Source organism: Melanotaenia boesemani, chromosome 11 (genome assembly GCF_017639745.1).
Source record: "Melanotaenia boesemani isolate fMelBoe1 chromosome 11, fMelBoe1.pri, whole genome shotgun sequence".
NCBI classification, from domain to species: Eukaryota; Metazoa; Chordata; class Actinopteri; order Atheriniformes; family Melanotaeniidae; genus Melanotaenia; species Melanotaenia boesemani.
In genome coordinates this window covers 21,508,931-21,527,739 of record NC_055692.1, presented here as the reverse complement: position 1 = coordinate 21,527,739, position 18,809 = coordinate 21,508,931, and the positions used below count along the sequence as shown (strand labels likewise).

At 37.0% G+C, this 18,809-nt stretch overlaps 1 protein-coding gene across 2 annotated transcripts in view; it reads left to right on the top strand.

Annotated features, from left to right (window-relative positions):
* The window catches only part of si:dkey-40c11.2 (drebrin-like protein A), a 34,231-nt gene extending 15,880 nt beyond the window's left edge, over window positions 1–18,351 (top strand). The window contains exons 2-16 of one of the 2 annotated variants that reach the window (XM_041999182.1): window positions 4,720–4,775; window positions 4,874–4,986; window positions 5,772–5,846; window positions 11,989–12,132; window positions 12,235–12,312; window positions 12,634–12,785; window positions 12,929–12,983; window positions 13,130–13,204; window positions 13,349–13,457; window positions 13,587–14,114; window positions 14,523–14,972; window positions 15,102–15,200; window positions 15,317–15,450; window positions 17,024–17,075; window positions 17,190–18,351. In XM_041999182.1, the coding sequence (XP_041855116.1) occupies window positions 4,720–4,775; window positions 4,874–4,986; window positions 5,772–5,846; window positions 11,989–12,132; window positions 12,235–12,312; window positions 12,634–12,785; window positions 12,929–12,983; window positions 13,130–13,204; window positions 13,349–13,457; window positions 13,587–14,114; window positions 14,523–14,972; window positions 15,102–15,200; window positions 15,317–15,450; window positions 17,024–17,075; window positions 17,190–17,326 (2,257 nt within the window). In that variant the 3' untranslated portion in view covers window positions 17,327–18,351. Of the gene's footprint in view, window positions 1–4,719; window positions 4,776–4,873; window positions 4,987–5,771; window positions 5,847–11,988; window positions 12,133–12,234; window positions 12,313–12,633; window positions 12,786–12,928; window positions 12,984–13,129; window positions 13,205–13,348; window positions 13,458–13,586; window positions 14,115–14,519; window positions 14,973–15,101; window positions 15,201–15,316; window positions 15,451–17,023; window positions 17,076–17,189 lie in introns of both variants that reach the window. The other variant, XM_041999181.1, reaches the window with a different exon arrangement.
* Window positions 18,352–18,809: the final 458 nt, after the last annotated feature.

The following is an 18,809-nucleotide window of genomic DNA, read 5'->3' as shown; positions in this document are numbered from 1 at the left end:
AAAGTTACATAGTGCTACTTAAAGAAAGAATAACTCAGTTCTTTCCACTTAAACCACAGTAATGAAACTGACTAATAAAATGATCACCAGTTGTTAAAATTAATCTTAAACTTGGTACAGATACAAGCAGCTAGGGATGAGCGATAACCATTTTTTAAAACCGATACCAATAACCGATAACTTTCAGCTACTAAAGGCTGATACCGATAACTGATAACCGATAACAAACACACCTAAGATCATGACATCAATACTAAAAAAACCTAAAAGACTTTTACTGCTTATATAAAGAGATATTGTTTTTTTCCAGTGAAAAACTTTTAGCATGCCTCTCAAACATGTTCTAAAGTATCAAACAGAACTATTTGGACATTTGGTGATAGCATCATACTCGGATGGAAGGCACACATCAGCAAAGTAGCGGCGGCTTGGCATCGTAAACCGTGGCTCCAAGTGATGAATCAGACATGAAAAACCTCTGTCCTCAACGAGGGTAAAGGGCTGGTCGTCAAGCACCATCATTTCCATGATTAGATTTTCAATAGGCTTAGCCCGTGGGTCAGGTCTGGCAAATTTCTTGGATGTCTCAAACATCTCACGGATGTATGTCAGTCCTAGTGGCTTCTTTGCAGTTTTGCGTCTTTAGCAAGTGTCCTCATACTCTTTCAAAACTCCATAGAAACGTTGATTATGTTTCAGGTGACTGTTAAGGTTTGTAGTATTGAAGCTCATGCTACTTTTATCTTCTTGTGGAACTTGTTTGGAACAGTTGTTACAAATAACCAGAAAACTGTTTTCTTCAGAAACTTTGAAGAATTCCCACACTACCGACACCATGTTCTCTGTTGTCAAACATAAGCATGCTGTGCTGCATGCTTGTGGTGCTGCATTCATGGGGTGATGAAAATTCCCCATTCCTACGTTTGCTAATCGTGATTCCATCCTTTTAAGTTCATGCTTCTATTGTAACATGTCAAAAAAAAACCTTGATGTCGGTTTAAGTCAGCAACTCAGTCAGTGTTCTGCTTAGATAAAAACTACCAAAACTATGACCGAGTTTTAACGAGCTCTCTTCCAACACAAGAGGTTATTCTTACATTTTTCCATTCAGAAAGATTTTCTCTTTTTATGCCAATGTCACATGAACGCAGCATTCACTGCAGACCATTCAGGTCTCATAGTATAAGCGGAGCACTGCCGTGCTGACAAAAATATATATGTTATCGGGGCAAGTTATTATGATGTTGTACTTATCGGAATGACATCATAATTTCCTGTTACCATCCTGATAATTATCGGGCTGATAGTTATCGTGCAACCTTATAATCAGCCCAAATGAGTTTCCTCCGCAGGGTGTCTGGATGCCTCACGCTTTCCTGATGAGGTGTTCCAGGCATGTTCCATCTGGAAGAAGTCCTTGGGAAGGCCCAGGACAAGCTGGAGTGACTTTGTCTTTCTGCAGGCTTGGGAACCTTTCGAGATCTAGCATGAACTTGTTGGAAGAAGTGGCCTGAGAGAAGGAAATCCAGGTTTTCCAGCTTTAACGGTTGCTCGTGCAACCATACCCTGATAAGCGTTGGATGATTGGATGCTACTGGATAGCATTAAATATTTCAACTGCTGATACTTTTTTTTTTTTTTTAAAAAAAAAAGCTTACTCTGATGCATTTCCATCATATTTCCACCATAGGTATTTTTTGGGTATAAAATCAATACACTGTTTGTCAAGCAACCCCAGACACATTGGTAGCAATATATATTGTCTCCTTAGACAGCACATCATGACTATTTGCACATATTGATTGTGTTTACAGGTGATAAATAAAGCTGATAATAGCTCTCACAGTCTTTTTGTTTACATAAATAAGTAAACTGCATTTACACTTCAAGTTTCCCTTTTTAGTTCATATATTTCCGAGTGGGTAATTTCCACTGATTGTCACAATTATTATTTGGGATTGAAGCAATCACACTGATTGCCATAAACATGAAACACTGTGTCTGTAATGCTGCAAGATTGATGCAGTAGTGCTCACAGAGGACCACTTAATAGAAACATTTAAGAGGGAACAACTGTTAAGGGACCATAAAGATTTCTTGGCTTGTAAGCACCTCTGCTTGAGTGTTCATTGTAAAGTGCCACCAATCAGCAAGGTTATTTCTTTGCATCAACATAAATGACCATCTAAGCTTAGATTTGGATGTGTGTGGGATTGGATTAAAGGCTGATCCATATTCATGGAATTCCAACCAAAGTTTACACTGTCTAACTTTTTATTCTTCTCTTCTCTTTCTTTCTTACTTTTTCTCAATTAATAGAGCAAAATTAGGATTGCAATTTTTGAAAAAAATAAATGATCAGATAGATAGATAGATAGATACATACATACATACATACATACATACATACATACATACATACATCCATACATACATACATAGGTGAAAATAAACAACTATGTATCCATTTATTGACAGATTGTTGTGGATGATTTTCAGGAATCATAATGTTTGTGAAACCTTTGACCTTTAAAATGTACAAAGCAATGATTATGTCTTGGGCAGAAAATAAGCCTGAAGAAGGACTTTTTGAAAATTCCATCTGGTCTCCTGCAGGCCGCTGCACAGTCTATGCTCATGTGTGAGCCTGTTAACGGTGGGTGGAGAATTTGCAGATGCATTGAGGACTGAGAGGCGCAGTGACCTTTGCTTGTGAGTGGCAACCTTTAGGAATGTGGGAGGACCAATGATCAGTAAACGTAGTTTGGAGCCTCAACTTTGGATGTCGGTTGTAACATAGATTTACTCAAGTATTAAATAGAAAATTGGAAATACTTCTGTTTTATTTACATCTTTTTTCTCTACCTCCTATGTTTTTTCTCCACTATATCTTGGAGAAAAATGTACTTTTTACTCAGCTAGATTTAGCTGACAGCATGTAAGTTTTTGCAAACAAAATTAGAAAAATATATTAATGATTTCATCCCTTTAATCAGTCAGTTGATTGAAATTTGGCACCAATTTGGTGTAACATGTAAAGCGATTGTGTAATATTTTCTCACCTTATCTTTACTGCTTTAAGTAGTGCTTTCACTAAAGTCACCTTTCACTTGTTATCAATTACTTTGACAGTCTTATATAAGTGCTGTTACTTCAACTAGACATGTGAAGACATCTTCAGTCACTTCAGAGTGTGATATCAGTATTGCTATTGTGGCTAGACCATTGCCAGAATACATATCTGATGACCTAAGCGTTGCCAAGCACACATAATACTGCAAAGTTGGTGAGAATGTTCCCACTACCTGCATTGCATAGCAATTAAACCTGTTTTGAAAACACAGATTTTTTTGGCTGGTGATGCAATAGAAACAGTTTAAACTTGTCAGCATCATCAGCACAATAAAAAAAAAATAAAAGAGCAGTGTTAGCCTGCCTCCTCACATACTGGATCAGCATGCAGCCTGCTGAATAGTGTACACAATATGGCTATTGTGTCCTCAGCACTCTCACATACTGACTAACTTTTGGCGTGCTTTGTTCTTGGGAGAAAGAACAAAGGCAGGCTTGTTGTATCTGGAAAGAATAACAGTGATTCAGAGATGCTTCCTGAGCTAGCTACAGTACATTATGTATAGTTGACCGAAATATTTGAAACTGATACTTGGTCTGTCCCTACTCCTCACACATCCACTCACACACACTTACACAGACCTTTCACCTTTGGCCCATTGTAATAGCTGTTCATGGCTTCTTGCTACCCAGCTCCAGATGTTATTGACACTGAGCTACAGAGAAAGATTTACACCTAACCACACTCAGACAGAGACGCATGCGCATACTTGTACCCAAACACAGAAATATGGGCAAAAGTTGTATAAAGATTTTACTGTTCGTCTCTCTGCAGGCAACTTTTTAGACTGTTTTGGTTCAAACACAACTTGCCTAGAGGAGCAAAGCAGTGGTGCAGATGTTGTTTTAAATATCGAACCAATGATGTAAAGTGAATAAATAGTCCTGTTTGTCCATAGTTTAGTGTCTGTTCCCTTTACATTTTTCTTGAAAATATTCCAAGAAAACAAATCATCCTGTTCTTAATTGAGCAATAGTTGGATCTCAGTGGTCACATGGAAGTGCATCATAAGTTCTTGAGTTTCCACAGTGATGGTTGACTTATGAAGGGTGTGGTAGGACAGGTTTTCACCTGCAAAATGCCAAAAAAAACTTTGTTTAATTTAGTTTCACATTCATTAGCCATTTATGCATGAGGCAAACAAATTGACAATTGGTTATTGTGTTGTAGCACACTTTCCTGTTTTAGAACCATAAAGGCCCTAAAAAACAAGAGCAGGAAGTGACATAGACAGGAAAGAAAATACAACTTCATGTGGTATGTTTGGAGAAAAAAACATTTTAAGATACTATGCACTATAGGAAGGCCTGTTATATTTCAGCCCAAGTCCCAGCACATGCAGTAAAACATCTGCTTTTGCTTGTGCATAATGTTATGCATCCTCTGTGAACATTGAAAGTTTAAAAATATGAACATATGACTGGCTGTATGCTTAAGTTTGAATATAAAAGGTTAGGATGAGCCCTCACTTAGACACTTAAATCTCGGAAAAATTATTCAGTTAACTCAAATTAGTATCATAGATGTGTATGCTATGTCTTTGTCCCACATTTCTGTGTAGCTAATATGTGTGTGACTGTTTACAGGGCTTTATTTACATACGAAGGGGTCTCCAATAAGCTCAAACTGGCTGACTCAGGAGGTAAAGTGGACTGGTCATGTTTGCCTCAGATAAGACGTTGTTTTGGGCCACCTAAGGTCATTAGTGAATAAAACTTGCTTTTGTTTCTTTTCCAACAGCAGGTGGTGTTGCAGAACTGGCAGGGAAGTTTCACATCTCAAAACCTCAGTATGGACTGTGCAAAGTGGAAAATGCAGAGGCAGGCCCCCCTCGGATTGCAATGATCAGCTGGGTGAGTGCCACACAGACTCATGGTGCTTAGCATTATCTATCATAAAACACATACCAGCTAAATAAAAGAAACAAACATGCACACTTTGCAAATACATATTGTAGTAGAATAGTAGAAGGACATATACAACCATAGTTCATTTAGATACAGCTGGGTGAATTAATATGTTGTCACATGCATTCTGGACAAATTCATATTCTATACTCCAGTTTAGACAGAAATCATAGATAATGAGAATTTAAGCTATTAATCACTGAGGCTTTGAAGCAACTAAAACATAAATGTCCATCAACATGTCTCGCAGTTGGCATGACGTATATAGTTACATTATAAAAGCTGACAAACCTGTCTAAAGTCACTATGGACAAACTTATTTTTATGCATCTTTCAAGAGCACATTAGTCCTTGCCAACAGTATATGTTAACTGGCAAACTGTAGTTTAGCTCTGGTTTAGTCAAAGCTATGCAATAAGACTTTCGACAGATTTACTTGGACGCCTTTAATTACAAGACTTAGCAGCAGATTTTTGCTTATTTTGAAATTTGCAGTCTTTGAGGACAATGTTTTAGAAAATAAAGATTTGGATTTTTTTCAGTCCCCTTCCCTTTAGTGTAATGATGTAATATACCACACACTTGGAAAACACCTTAAATTTAACCTTTAATCCTTATCTGACAACATTGTGAATCCTGTTTCTCTGCAGCCTGGCTTTTCTTACCTTTTTATAGTCTGTTGGAGAGTTATAGTATGAATGTAAGTGTATACATCCTGTATTTGTTTACAGGTCGGTGAAAATGTCGATGACTACCGAAGGACAGAATGTGTCAACCACATCCCGGCAATCAAAAACTTCTTCAAGGTAAAAAGTGCATGAAGATGTGGTTAATAATTCATCACCAGTCTTTGGTTTCAACAAAAACTTGATGACAAAATTTGGTGATGCATGCTTAACTGAGTGGTCTTTCTCTTTCTCTGTGCTGCTAAACAATTCTTGAGAGTTGTAAATATAGCATGATTCTTATCACTTGTGGTGAGTCACATGTATTACAGAAACATATTAAAGTTCCTTTTTGGAGCATTTCTTTTCACAAATTTCTCCTATATTAAAAAGAAAAACAAATAAAATAAAATCTGTCATAGTTGCTTCTCTCCTGGACTCTACACTTGTACTCTAAACTCTATATTTGTACTCAGTAGTTTACTTAGGATTGTTTTGAGAATTTCCTGTTTTCAGGCCCTTCCTGTTCTATTGGTTCACTGGTCCCACTTTGTTTTGCCTGTCTGCTAGTACTGGGGGGAGGACACTGATAGGTCTGGGGCAAAAAACTCAATTTTTGTGATGCAATCCAAAGTCACATGTCAAATTCTTGTGTGCCTTTTTATTTATTCATTTATTTTTTATTTTATTTTATTTAATAAAAGCATTTAAGAAACACAGTCCAGAATATCTGCTAGTTTTCAGTTTCCCATCTGTGCTCCTAAAACAGTTTATTTAGTGTTTTAGCCCAAGTAGGATCAGTTAGACTGTCCCTTAGATTTACTAGCTTCCATATAAAGGCATCACCCCGTCAACCTCAGAGGCATCTGTGGAATGTTTGTTTTTTTTTTCCTATTTTTTTCTTAAACAGCAAATATCCTGGATTTTGCAAGCCAGTGTCTGAAGACCCACTAACCCCCTCATGAGGCTGTGCGTGTGAGCACTTACGGGTCTTGGTAAATTTTCATGTGGGATTTCAGTAGTAAAGAGAAATGATTACATGCTGGACCTGGAAGAGATTGGAGAAACATGCCTTTCCGTTCTTGATCTATGGGAGAAATGTGACCTTTAACTTCAGCAAACACCCACATATGTAACAGCTGGAGCTGTGTCACAACAACATCAATTAACTGTGGTCACAGCTGTAAAGAACAATTAGCTTTTCTCTGAAGACGATGGAATAAAGGGCAACTGATTTAAAATTAGGACCACATTGTTATTGCAGTTATTATCTGAGCTTAAACTGTAAGAATGTTTAATGCTCCACTACTCAGTGGTTAAAACTAATTTATTAGTTAAAGGTAATTCAAAGCTTTTACAATGAATGTCATAGTTTTGCATATGGACTCCATTTGCAGACGTATTCTGATCTAAAGACTGTAGGATTAATGCATAACTGAACAATCCTGGCCTCTTTCTGTTATCTGGCATTAGAAAAATTATTCTTTGTATCACTTTTTCTTTTTTCTTTTTTTACATTTTTTTTTTTTACTTTGTTTCTTTTCTTTTTTCACTTTTTTTCAGTCCTTAGAAGTGATGTTTCACAGACATTACACAATGAAAATAATTTAACATGAAAGCCAGCTAATATGTGTGTTTGTGAGCTATATTAGGATATAGAAACCAAATGTTTATCACTCCATCAAAATTTACCACATACTCCATACAGTAATAATGTGCCTTTTGTGGAGAGTGGTTAATTCTCAATCAGCAGATCAGACCATCAGCAGAAAATTCACCAACAGACATTTTGGGGTTTGGACTGCTTTGTGGAAGACATTTTAATATATTTTTTGGCCTCTAAGACTAATGAATAGGGCATTTTTTTGTAATGTTTTAACATCATTTTACTTACTAGATTATTTACAATTTGACTGGAAGAAGTCTACATACCAATTCATTAAACAATTTTTTTTATTATTATTTTAATACCCAAAAATAAGTTAACAAAACAAAGGCTGCTACCTTTTGCTACACTAACATAGCATTCACTATGCAAGTGTGTTTTTCAGTTGCTTATAAGATAGATAGATAGATAGAAGTACTTTATTCATCCCAAGCTGGGAAATTTAGGTTATAAGTAAGAGAAGAGGCTGGATTAAAAAAGAAAAAAACTAATAGAAACACTTCTATTGGAAGTGTTTTGGAAGAGTAAATCTCTTTGGTGCAGATTTTTGACTATGAAACGTTCCTATAATTTCATTTATAAAGGAAAATCTCAAAAGAATAGCATGGACTGTTTAATTAACTTAACGATCAAATAAACAATTAGTAACAGAGGAACTTCATTTACCTGTCAGATTTAAAGTTAGCAAACCCAAATATAATACTGCAAATAATGCAGGAAAACTTTTAAACTTTAAAAGGGTCTAAAAGTGTTGCTTGGAATAAATAAAACTGACAAACTATTACCTGCTGTATATTCTGCACAATCTTGTCTTTGAAATATCAACATTTAGGTCAGCATAAATTATTATTTTATTCTTAAAACAATCTGATTTATGTCTTCCTCGACTTTTTATCAATAACAAAAACAAAATTAGGGAGATTACCTTCATACATGCGTTGACCGATAATAATATCTGATAAGTTCTTAGAGTCGTGTCTGTCACTGACTTTTAATTTGTGCCAATACTTTCATTTCATTTGTCTTCCTTCTGTCTCCTTTGTCTGTTTTTTTTCTGGCTGTGCTGCATGTCTCAGCCAGCAGTGAGGGGGTTTTGTCGAGGCGAGCCTGCAGTAGCCTATTTGGGTGTGTTTTAAACTGAACTCTAGTGTTGCATGGAGTTATGAAAAATAAATATGAATAGTGGGCAGGTGTTTCTATTGTTACCTAATGGGTCAGGCAAGCTTTGTGTTTGTGTGCATAAAAGATACAGAAATGAGAATATGAGAAAAAAAAGTATGAAAACATTGAAGTAACATTAAGTAAAATCTTTTTTAACTTAGCTGCATGGTGGCTGGGAACAAAGCCAAGGGTTTATTAAAGTGGAGCAGGAGATTTGGGTTGACATGAAATGTGAAGGAACATGTTCGGGTAAAGACTTTAAACCCCAAAGTTCTCATTCATCTATCATCTGATCTGACACACTTGAGAAGAGATATGTTAGTTTCAGATACTTCTGTCTTATTACTTTTTTCATTGTGTAAAGAGCTTTTATTACAACATTAAATAGGATCAGTAACATTAATCAGTATCAAGTCCTGGAATTCCAGCAGTGACATTTATCATAAGTAACCCATCTGGCATCTGGGACAACTTTAACTGGGCAAACTTGAGTTTTCCCACATCCACTTATACTTCTTCTTACTCTGAACATCCCCTGGGTGGGAGAAAGACTGTGAGGCAGTTTGGCTCCAGAGCAGAGAGACAGTTTGTGTGGAGTTGAGCCCAATTATAGCTAAAATCCTGTCACATCACCTTGGGCTCCTTTTCCTTCCAGACAGGTTATATTCTCATACCAATAGTTACTTTTCATTGCCACAGGTCATCAATGCCACAAACCCTTAAAAGATTACTTCACATGCATCATCCCACTTCATCCCAATTTTAAGATTCTCCCATGACAATATCCACACCGTGCACAGCACATTCGTTTAAGTAGAGCAGTTTATAGTTGAAGCAATATTATGACTTTATGTAGAAAAAGTTGAGTACTGAGCTGGTAGGCACTGTTGTTTTATTAAATTACATTTTAATCTTAAAATGTGGGTAAAATTCAAAGGCTTTCTTGTTATTGTATACACCCTTCCATTTATAGCTAATCAAATCCAATAAAGTTGAAACTGGGCGACAACTTGGGGAAAAATAAGAGGAAAATGAGAGACTGGGAGGAGAGCAGGGCTATATTTAATCTGACATATATGATTTAAATTTAAACTAGATATTTATGTTGATTTTTAGATGTTCTAGAGCAAACCTCATACATTTTAAAAAGATTTTTGTTGAAGTTTTACAAAAAAGTAATTGTTTGTTCTGGCTAAATACAGGATTTTAGCCGTCTGTGGTGGTTGTGGTCTGATTATTCTCTTAAAAATGACAGATTTGAACTACAGGCAGGCCAGTTAAACACACACTCTGTCTATAAAGTAACACTGATCTAATTCATAGAGAACAAGGTCTCTTTCTATATGTATTAACAGTTTGTTTTTTTCAGACAAAGGTTTCGGTAGAAGATGTTTGTTTTTTACCTTGACAGGTTTCGGCTGGCTACTGCAGTCTTCCTCAGAAGTGTGAATTGACCATCCTAGGCTTCTGAGGAAGACTAGTCGCCTGTCGAAACATGTCAAGGTAAACAAATGAACTTATTCTACATTAACCTTTGTCTTAAAGAAAAAACTGCTAATATATTAAGAAAGAAGACAAAATGAACCTTTTTGAGGTCTAGTTCTGGCCTCCTGAAACAACCACACAGACCTCCCAGGAAAAGACATAGTCTAAAGTCATGTTTATCCAAATGTGGTTTCTGTTCTTGACTCTCAGGATTTTGCCTGAATCATTTCACAATATCGTCACTGCAGATGGTGAAAGATCAAAAGATCTTTGCAGTTTTGCATCAAGCAATGATTTGTTGAGTTGATCACTGATTCTCTGGTTAGTCAGTTTGGTGAGCCATTAAGTGGATATTTTTTTTTTCTGACACCCTCACCTGTCACCTGTCAGTCTGCTGAACACTGTTACCTGCAAATACAATAAACATAGCTATTTCTCTTTGTCTCCTGTACAACTTCTTTTTTCAATCAAATTCTAGATTTTGTTAAATAATTTTAATACAACAGAGTTTTTTTTTTTTTTTAGTAATGACAATGGTAATCTTATTACTGTGTATCCATTATCAGTTTTTAGTATATTTTGTATTTATTTTTATTTTACTAGTTTTTATATTATACTAAAGGTTTAGTTTTTGTTCCCTTGAGTTTTGCAAATGGGGTGGAAGCCATGTTATGCTGTGAAAGGTAGAAAAATGGTTATTACTGTGATTTTTGCAGGCAAAAGAACACATGGACCTCTTGTGAATGCCAACTTCTCTATTCTTTAATCAGCCCTATGAAGCGATCTGCATACAACTACACAGTACTATGACAACACTTTTTCTGACTGTGATCTCATATTGTAACCCTGACAATTCTTGAATGTACGGTAAATAAGAGGGTTTATGTAAGTAATGGAGGTAAAAAATTACATTTTTTTTCTTTCTTTTACCTCTCAGGACTGAACACAGCACCATGCTGCTGAGAGATTTGTGCAGAGGGTTGTGGTTTGTGTCCAGGATTTTCCCAATGTCATTGGCAGCACTGAGGACTGCTTGTCTGGTCCCTGGCCAACTATGTGTGTTTTTGGCAGTGACAGCCAGATTGATATGGATTGTACACCACACTGACATGTATTATAAGGCACACTGAATGCTCCATTCAATGTCAGTGTCAGTGTTGTCACTCAGATAAAGCCGTGGTTTCCTGTTGGCGGCAGACAGACCTTGGCCTTCATCAGCAAACCTGGATTTGCTCTCTCAGGGAAATTATTCTAAGAACCTGGCCACATACAAATGCCTGCATGCATTCACAGACATGAAATCAGTCTATGTTAAAAACCTAGATATTCCAGAAGTGAAACACATATATATGATGTTTTAGTGTTTACTGATGCAAGCCTGGAAGCATCTTGTTATTTTGGGCTGTCATGGTGAAAACTGCAGCACATCGATTCAAACTGTGGCAGCAAAGTTAAGAAGGTAGTTTTAGCTGTGTACACATGCTTGTTACAAAGTGGAGAGCTTTAACATTAGGTAGGGTTTGACAATTTGTCTCAAAATAAATTAAGGGTTTAAAATAGTCTATCTCTCTCTCTTCTTTTCTGGAAACATGTATAGTCATCCCCTTATTCTCCCTTCCTCTGGCCCCTACTTCTCATTTCCCTCCTCTCCTTTTTTTGCTATCCATAACTATCCAAACAAATACATTCCTGTTCCCACATTAAGGCCTCTTTCTTTTTTTTTTTTTTTTTTTTTTTGTTCTGTCATAATCCTTACAACTGTTTGGCTCCAAGTTATCATAACTCCCCAGTCAAAGCAAGAAAAACCCTCCACAGGGACCATGCATATGGATTTCTGTGTGTGTGTGTATTTATGTACATCTTTGTGTATGTGCGTGTGAGGCTAAAGGACAGCATGTAAGGGTGGATTAAATTCACATCTGTCTTAACTCTGCTTGTCATCTCTTTTTCATTCCATCCTCCATGTTTCAGGAAGCACATGCTTTCATTACTGCAGAGAAAGTGGAGGATGTGACAGAGGAGAAGATAAAAGCTGAGCTCAGCAAGGCCCAGACTCATACTCCTACACAGTGGGTGAGAAGGAGTTCCAGGTCTGCAGACAAGGAGGAAATTGTGGTGAGTCCCCTGCAGTACCTCATTTGTCCATTAGATGGTAGCAGAGACTTTAATTTACATATTGTGACACCTAATCCCTGTCCTGGTTGTTTTTTCTTATAGGGTACAAACTACAGGAAAACTAATGCTGCTATGGAGATGAGACTAATAAACAGAGACTCGTTCTGGGCACGTGCAGAGGTATTTGAAATCCTCTTAACTGTAAAACTAGCTAATGGTAGTTCAGCTGGGTATATTCTTTGAATTAACCCATTTACCTGGAGGAAGAAACATTTATATATATATATATATATATATATATATATATATATATATATATATATATATATATATATATATGTGTGTGTGTGTGTGTGTGTGTGTGTGTATAACCTCCATAAGCGTGAAGGTTAAATGCATGTATACTTTGCATCATCAGAAGGACTAATACAGGGAGCTACAGTTTGGATTTAAATTTAAATGATTGTGTATTGTCATATTGTTATTCTTTCTGTATGCCAGCGTGAAGAAGAAGAGAGGAAAGAAGAGGAGAGGAGAAGAGCAGCAGAGGAGAGACGGCGCTTAGAAAGAGAAAGAATTCTGAAGGAGCGAAGAGATGCAGAAGAGAGAGACAGAAAAATGAATGAGAAACTACAGATGATTGAGGAGCAGAGGTCTGAACTGTGTTTTGTTCTGTTAGTGGTTGTATAGATATAGAATAGAATAACAAAGCACGGTGTATGTGATTTCTTTGGACAAAAATTTTTGAATGGGGAAAAATACATTTTATCTTTTGATATTTTCTTCCTTACTGCAGAAGAAAACAGGCAGAACAAGAAGAAGAGCTGCGTAAAAAGGAGAAATTTAAATGGGTGAGTCAAAATATCTTGCTAAATTTTTCATGTGTTTAGCATTTAAGCTGTTGCTAAACATATGGCACAACTTAATATAATTGAAATAAAGAAATTACATGTTTGTCAGAGTAAATATTATAGCTGCTGTGTTTCTTCCCCGACAGGAGCAGCAGCAAAGAGAGCATGAGGATGACATGAGGGCTCGTCTCCGAAGGAGTGAGTCTATAGAGAAAGCAGCAGTGAGTAATTCTAAAAACTTAATTTTCAGTTGAATTAGAAGTTTGCAAGAGAGGTAAATGCTGAGACATAGTTAAAGACTTTTTCCAACTAAAACTGGTCAAGCATTGCAGAACTTCTTTTATGGCTCATTTCTTGACATGTAGGAGGCAGCAGCATTAGTATCCCAACGGCCCATGAACCCAAGGGAGTTCTTCAGGCAGCTGTCATCATCGTCATCACAAAGTCCCACCAGCCCTGGATCCTCCCGCACTGGTATGATCTTTAACAGAAAATGAAGCAACTTTCTGTTATTTGAACCTCCACATATGGTTATTCAGGCTTTTGGATGTTCAGTGTGTGTTTTTGTTAGAACTGATAGCAAACAGTTTTCTTTCTCTCCAGGCAAACCATTCAGAAGATACCAGCGGAGCTTGACAGATACAGCCTTCATCTTCTCTAAAGCTGAAGAAAGTGCAGCTTCTTCTCCTCACAGTTCTCCTTTGGTCTCCCCTTTTTCATGGGTTCCACCCTCCCCCATTTACCGTTCCATGTCACCCCTTAAAAGCCCTGATTTCTGTTCTGTCAACTCCCCACAAAGGGCCAGAGCCCCCGTGACACCACCCACATCCCCTCTTAACCCTGCACCTCCAGTCTCAGCTTTGCCCAGCTTTCCACAAACGAATGACCAAGATCAGCCAAAAGCTCCATCACCAACAGAACCATCTGCACCTCCAGCTTCTCCAAGTCTCTTGGTTTCTTTGTCACCCATTTTAAAAAAAGACAACCCCTCTCAGCTGCATTCAGAGGCCATACCAATCTCACCACCAGTCGTCCCGAACCAGTCAGAGGACCCAGCTTTGAACTTTGAACCAGGAGTGCCCTCACAGATTCCAACAGCTCCTCCTCCAGAGAGTCCACCACTATACACAGGTAGGGCTGACAAACAAAAAAATATGTTATGTGTTAATATAAATAAGGACCAAGGTCATTTTTATCTACTATCGAAAACTACTGACTTACCTCCAGAATGTCACATCTCAAATACCACACTGTGCAGCACACAGCTGATTCTGAGCCTTATTCCCCCTCTAAAGATCCTAAGTGACTTAAATGTCTCTTTTAAAAACAACCTTGTGTTGGATGGTTTGGAATATGTGCAGGGGAAGAGAAATTACAGTTTTTGTTTATAAATAAATATTCCTAAGTTAATCACATATTCATAGTCATGTCATTCTCTCACATGCATGTCCTGTGTAGCTGCTTATAAAAATTAACCTTATTAAATACACAGTTTTTGACGTTTTGTTTTTCTAGTAATGACAATTTTTCCATCAGCAGATCTCAACACAGCAAATTTTGTGAATTCTGAGCTTGTCTCAGACACTGGTTACAAAGTACAGGCTGTACTGGTGGAGGAGGAAGAAGAAGAGGATATGGAGGAACATGATGAAGAGAATGTGAAGGAACATGAGGAAGATGAGCCTGAAATGCAGCCAGAGCTATGTGCCGTTACCACCAAACCATCGCAGACTGAGACAGAGGAGCTAGAAGAGGAGGAACAGGAGGAGGAAAAGAAGGAGGAAGAACAGGAGAACGAGGACAAGAAGGAGAAGGTGGGGGAATTACCAGAGGAAACTGAGCTTACATCTTTAGAGGAACCAGTAGAGATGATGCAGGTAAAAGAGGAGGAAGACGAAGATGCAGAAGAGAATAACCAATCAGAGGACACTAAGCCTCTTGTTGAGCCTGCTGTGTTTTCAGAGAAAGAGGAAGAGTCAGAAGTCACAGGTAGCCATTGTGTTCTTGACTGATATTACTCAGACTTGTATGTCACACAGTCACAAATTCTTTTTAAATGTTTTCTGCAGATTTATAATTTGTTATATTTGATAAGGTATCATTAAATCATTATTTCAGATCTCGAGGCAATTTGTCAAGACATCAAACATGACACTGTAACCCTGCCAACCAATGGAATCATAAACAGAGACATCACAGAAGAACAGAACGGCACAGGTTTGGTCATAAATCAGTTTATCCAGTGATGATATCATTATGCAACTTTTTTTTTTCTTTTCTGCAGTGTTTAGAGTGTTTTAAATACTTTAAATCACTGTTTTTTTTTCTCTCAGTGAGATCTTTGAGTCCATTCAATACGGATTGCAGCACATCTGACCTGAATGTGTGCTACAGTCTTTACACTACTGCAGAGGAGGACAGCAACATGGAAGATAAGGAGCAAGAGATCTCAGAAAATGGACAAGAGGTGCTTCATGTTGTGGCTGCAAACTGTCTTGCACAAAAAAACTGTTTTTAATTAAAAGCTTTGTTAATCAGTCCTTGCACATGTGAAAGGGAAAAAAATAAGTACTTTCAAAAGACGCAAATCAAATAGTTGTAATTGCATAAATTTTTCCATGTCTGACAGTGACAGATCATTTAAAATACCTATATTTGCTATTGTTTATATTGTCAACAAATCCCACAAAATAGATAAGTAAATAAAATAAAAATTGACTTAGTTGACTTAGAATAATCAACCTGCCCTGTTGAAGCTCAGCCCCAAATTCACAAACAGCCTTAGTATTACTTTAAATAAGCAAGGTTTACTCAGGCAGGAGTATATAGTGTAATAGTGTACTTGAAACAGTTTTCACAACATTGTTAATAATAATTATTCTATTAAATTAGAATTTGACCTTATTAATTCAGATTGGGAAATTGGCCTCAGCATTTTACACACCACTTTATTAGAGAGAGCACTGGGTTACCATGTTTGGGTGCCTGGGGTGCAGTTGGGAGCTAAGGTTCTTGCTTGGGGGCTCAGTGAGGTTTACTGCTGTTGGCACACCGTTCCCCAGACCCAAGCCCATCTCTGTAATCCTTAGGCTACCACACACCCTTGAATTTTTACCCTTTTTTATTTATTTATTTTTTTAACCTTTTATTATAACCCAGCGGCTTATAATGTGTGGAATGTAAAGCAATTTCTTAAAAACAAACAAACAAACAAAACAGGGGGATGCATTAAATATGTTTAGCTATACAGTTTCTGGAAAACTGATTTTAGTGGTTATATTATGATTTGGCTTGTAATGCACTGATGCCACATTTTTTCAAACCGAGTACAAGTGCAGGTACTTACATTTGAGTACTAGTCAATACAGAGTACCGATATGGTTACTAATAAATCCCTTTACAATTCACTGCTAAGGCAGAATGCCAGATGCAACGGCTGAGTTGTTAACTGTGTGATATATCAAATGGCTCATCCTGCACACGTCCTATAAACGTAAGACTTGAAAACTGTCAGAATCTTCATAAATAAGGAGGATAAAGTGGTTGCAGGTGAATTATATTCACTGTGACGAGACACCTATATGCCCAAAACCAGCTTCTCTCATGACATACTGCCAAATTCGTATTTTTAGAATTGCACCCGTAATAACTTTGTTTTTGGACACCCGATGATTAAAAATGATAAATTAATCACTTTGTATTAGCATGTTCATTTTGACAGCCCTAGTTTTTTCACATTGGTATCGGGTTGTGTAGTAACGGAACACTTTTATGAATACAGAGTACACAAACATAGTATCGGACCGATATCTGATACTGATAATAGTATTGGTGCATTCCTAGTACAATTAATTCACTGATGGTTTTATCCTTTTCATGGCACATGTTGACAATAAAAAAACAAATGGTACATATTAGAATGTGTTCTTGAAAGTGGTGTGATTTTCCCTTAATCCTATTGTGTTCTTGAATTGAGAAAGAAATACAATATTTCCTGATTATAGCCTTCTTCTTTGATTCTATCGTCCTCTCCTTTTCAGGATTTACCTGAGAAACATATGTGTGTCCGAGCTCTTTATGACTACCAAGCAGGTAAGCTGCCATTTAGAGGATAATTATCACACATGTGCACACGAAGTACTTCCATTTGCAATAATTACTGTGTGATTATCTGGTGTTCACCATGTTATCTTATGTTTCCTGCAGAGGACGACTCAGAGATCTCCTTTGAACCAGGTGACATCATCAGGGATGTGGAGACAGTGGACAAAGCCTGGTGGAGGGGGTGGAGCAAAGATGGCCGTCAAGGCTTATTCCCTGCCAATTATGTGGAGACCATATAGGCAGGCAGACACACTACACACACACACACACACACACACACACACACACACACACACACACACACACACACACACACACACACACACACACACACACACACACTCAGGGACACCTTCTCTCCTCTTGTTTCTGCATGTTTTACCTTAATCCTCCCACTGAAACTTTATACTTTCTCTTCTGTAGGAAGAATAAAGAAACATGTGACTCCCTGTTTTGTAGAAAGCATAAAGAAAAGTTTGACTCTCTGTTTTGATGTTTTTGAGGAAAACACAAGTATGCAGAAATTACCCAGCCTCATTTTCATGTATGAAAAAACAAATACCTTTTCCTGGACCAAAATAACTTATTTTCTTTTGAGATACTGTGGAAATGTTGGTGGGAGAGATGGGATCACAACAACAAATGATCACAAACTAGCTCTTCTTCTAAGTAACACAAACATTTTTAAGTGTATAGTCTTTTGATCTACATATATAACAAGGATTCCTCTGCTCACCATTTGTAGCCATGTACCAGATATCCTTCTATAATCATCTTTGTGTATTTCACGCATTAATTCATAGCACTGTATTCATTACTGACAGTCTCACAGCATGGTTTAATTATCCAAACCAGAACAGAAGCAGAGCAACTGATGAAAAAACAGAGGAAAATGATGTTATACTTGACACCTGTATAACCCTGTATTTTGGATGGGCTGTATTTTCTTACCATAGTTTTGTCCTTTCATACATTTTGTTTTGTGTTTCATGTTTCTTACTTTTTAACTAAAGAATAAATTTTGTTAACTCAGACAAAGATATGAAAAGAAATTGTCCATTTTAATCACCTTCAATGTCAGTATACAGACAATACACTGTATATAAGAATGTATAAAAGACATCAACGATTGTCTCTTTTTTTCTATTCTTGGTTTGTATGTTTGTATGTTGTATGCTTGTTTCATGGCATATGTTTTTGTTTTTTTGTATTTACTCCAAACTTACAAATATATAGCATCTAAAAAGTTTAACTTCTCAAAAAAATGCTTGTTTGCTGATTTATTTTTGGCTTTTATAGTGTTAATCAACCAAACAATCTGCAATGAATTTGCTTTATATTTACTTTTCAGATGTAAAAATGTGATTTCAATGACATTTTCTTCTCTGTGCTTTGCTTAGGCTGATCCTCATTGAAACGAGCAGAAAATAGTTGCAGTGCTGTATTTGGCCCTATAGGTGGAGACAGTCCCTTTTCCAATTTTCCAGGGACAACATTCTTGAGAGACAGAGCTGACTGAACTGAACAGATTCCTCAGGACAAAAGGCAAAATATTTTGACAGGCAGAGAGGAGGCTCATTGTTACACACATTTTCGAAGCAGGATATCCTGACATTTCTAAAGCTAAAAATTACTAATGCTTCTACACCTTAAACAGGATTTTCCCTCAGGGTAATAATGATTGATTGAAAATGACGTTAATATTTCTTAACCATGCACCTT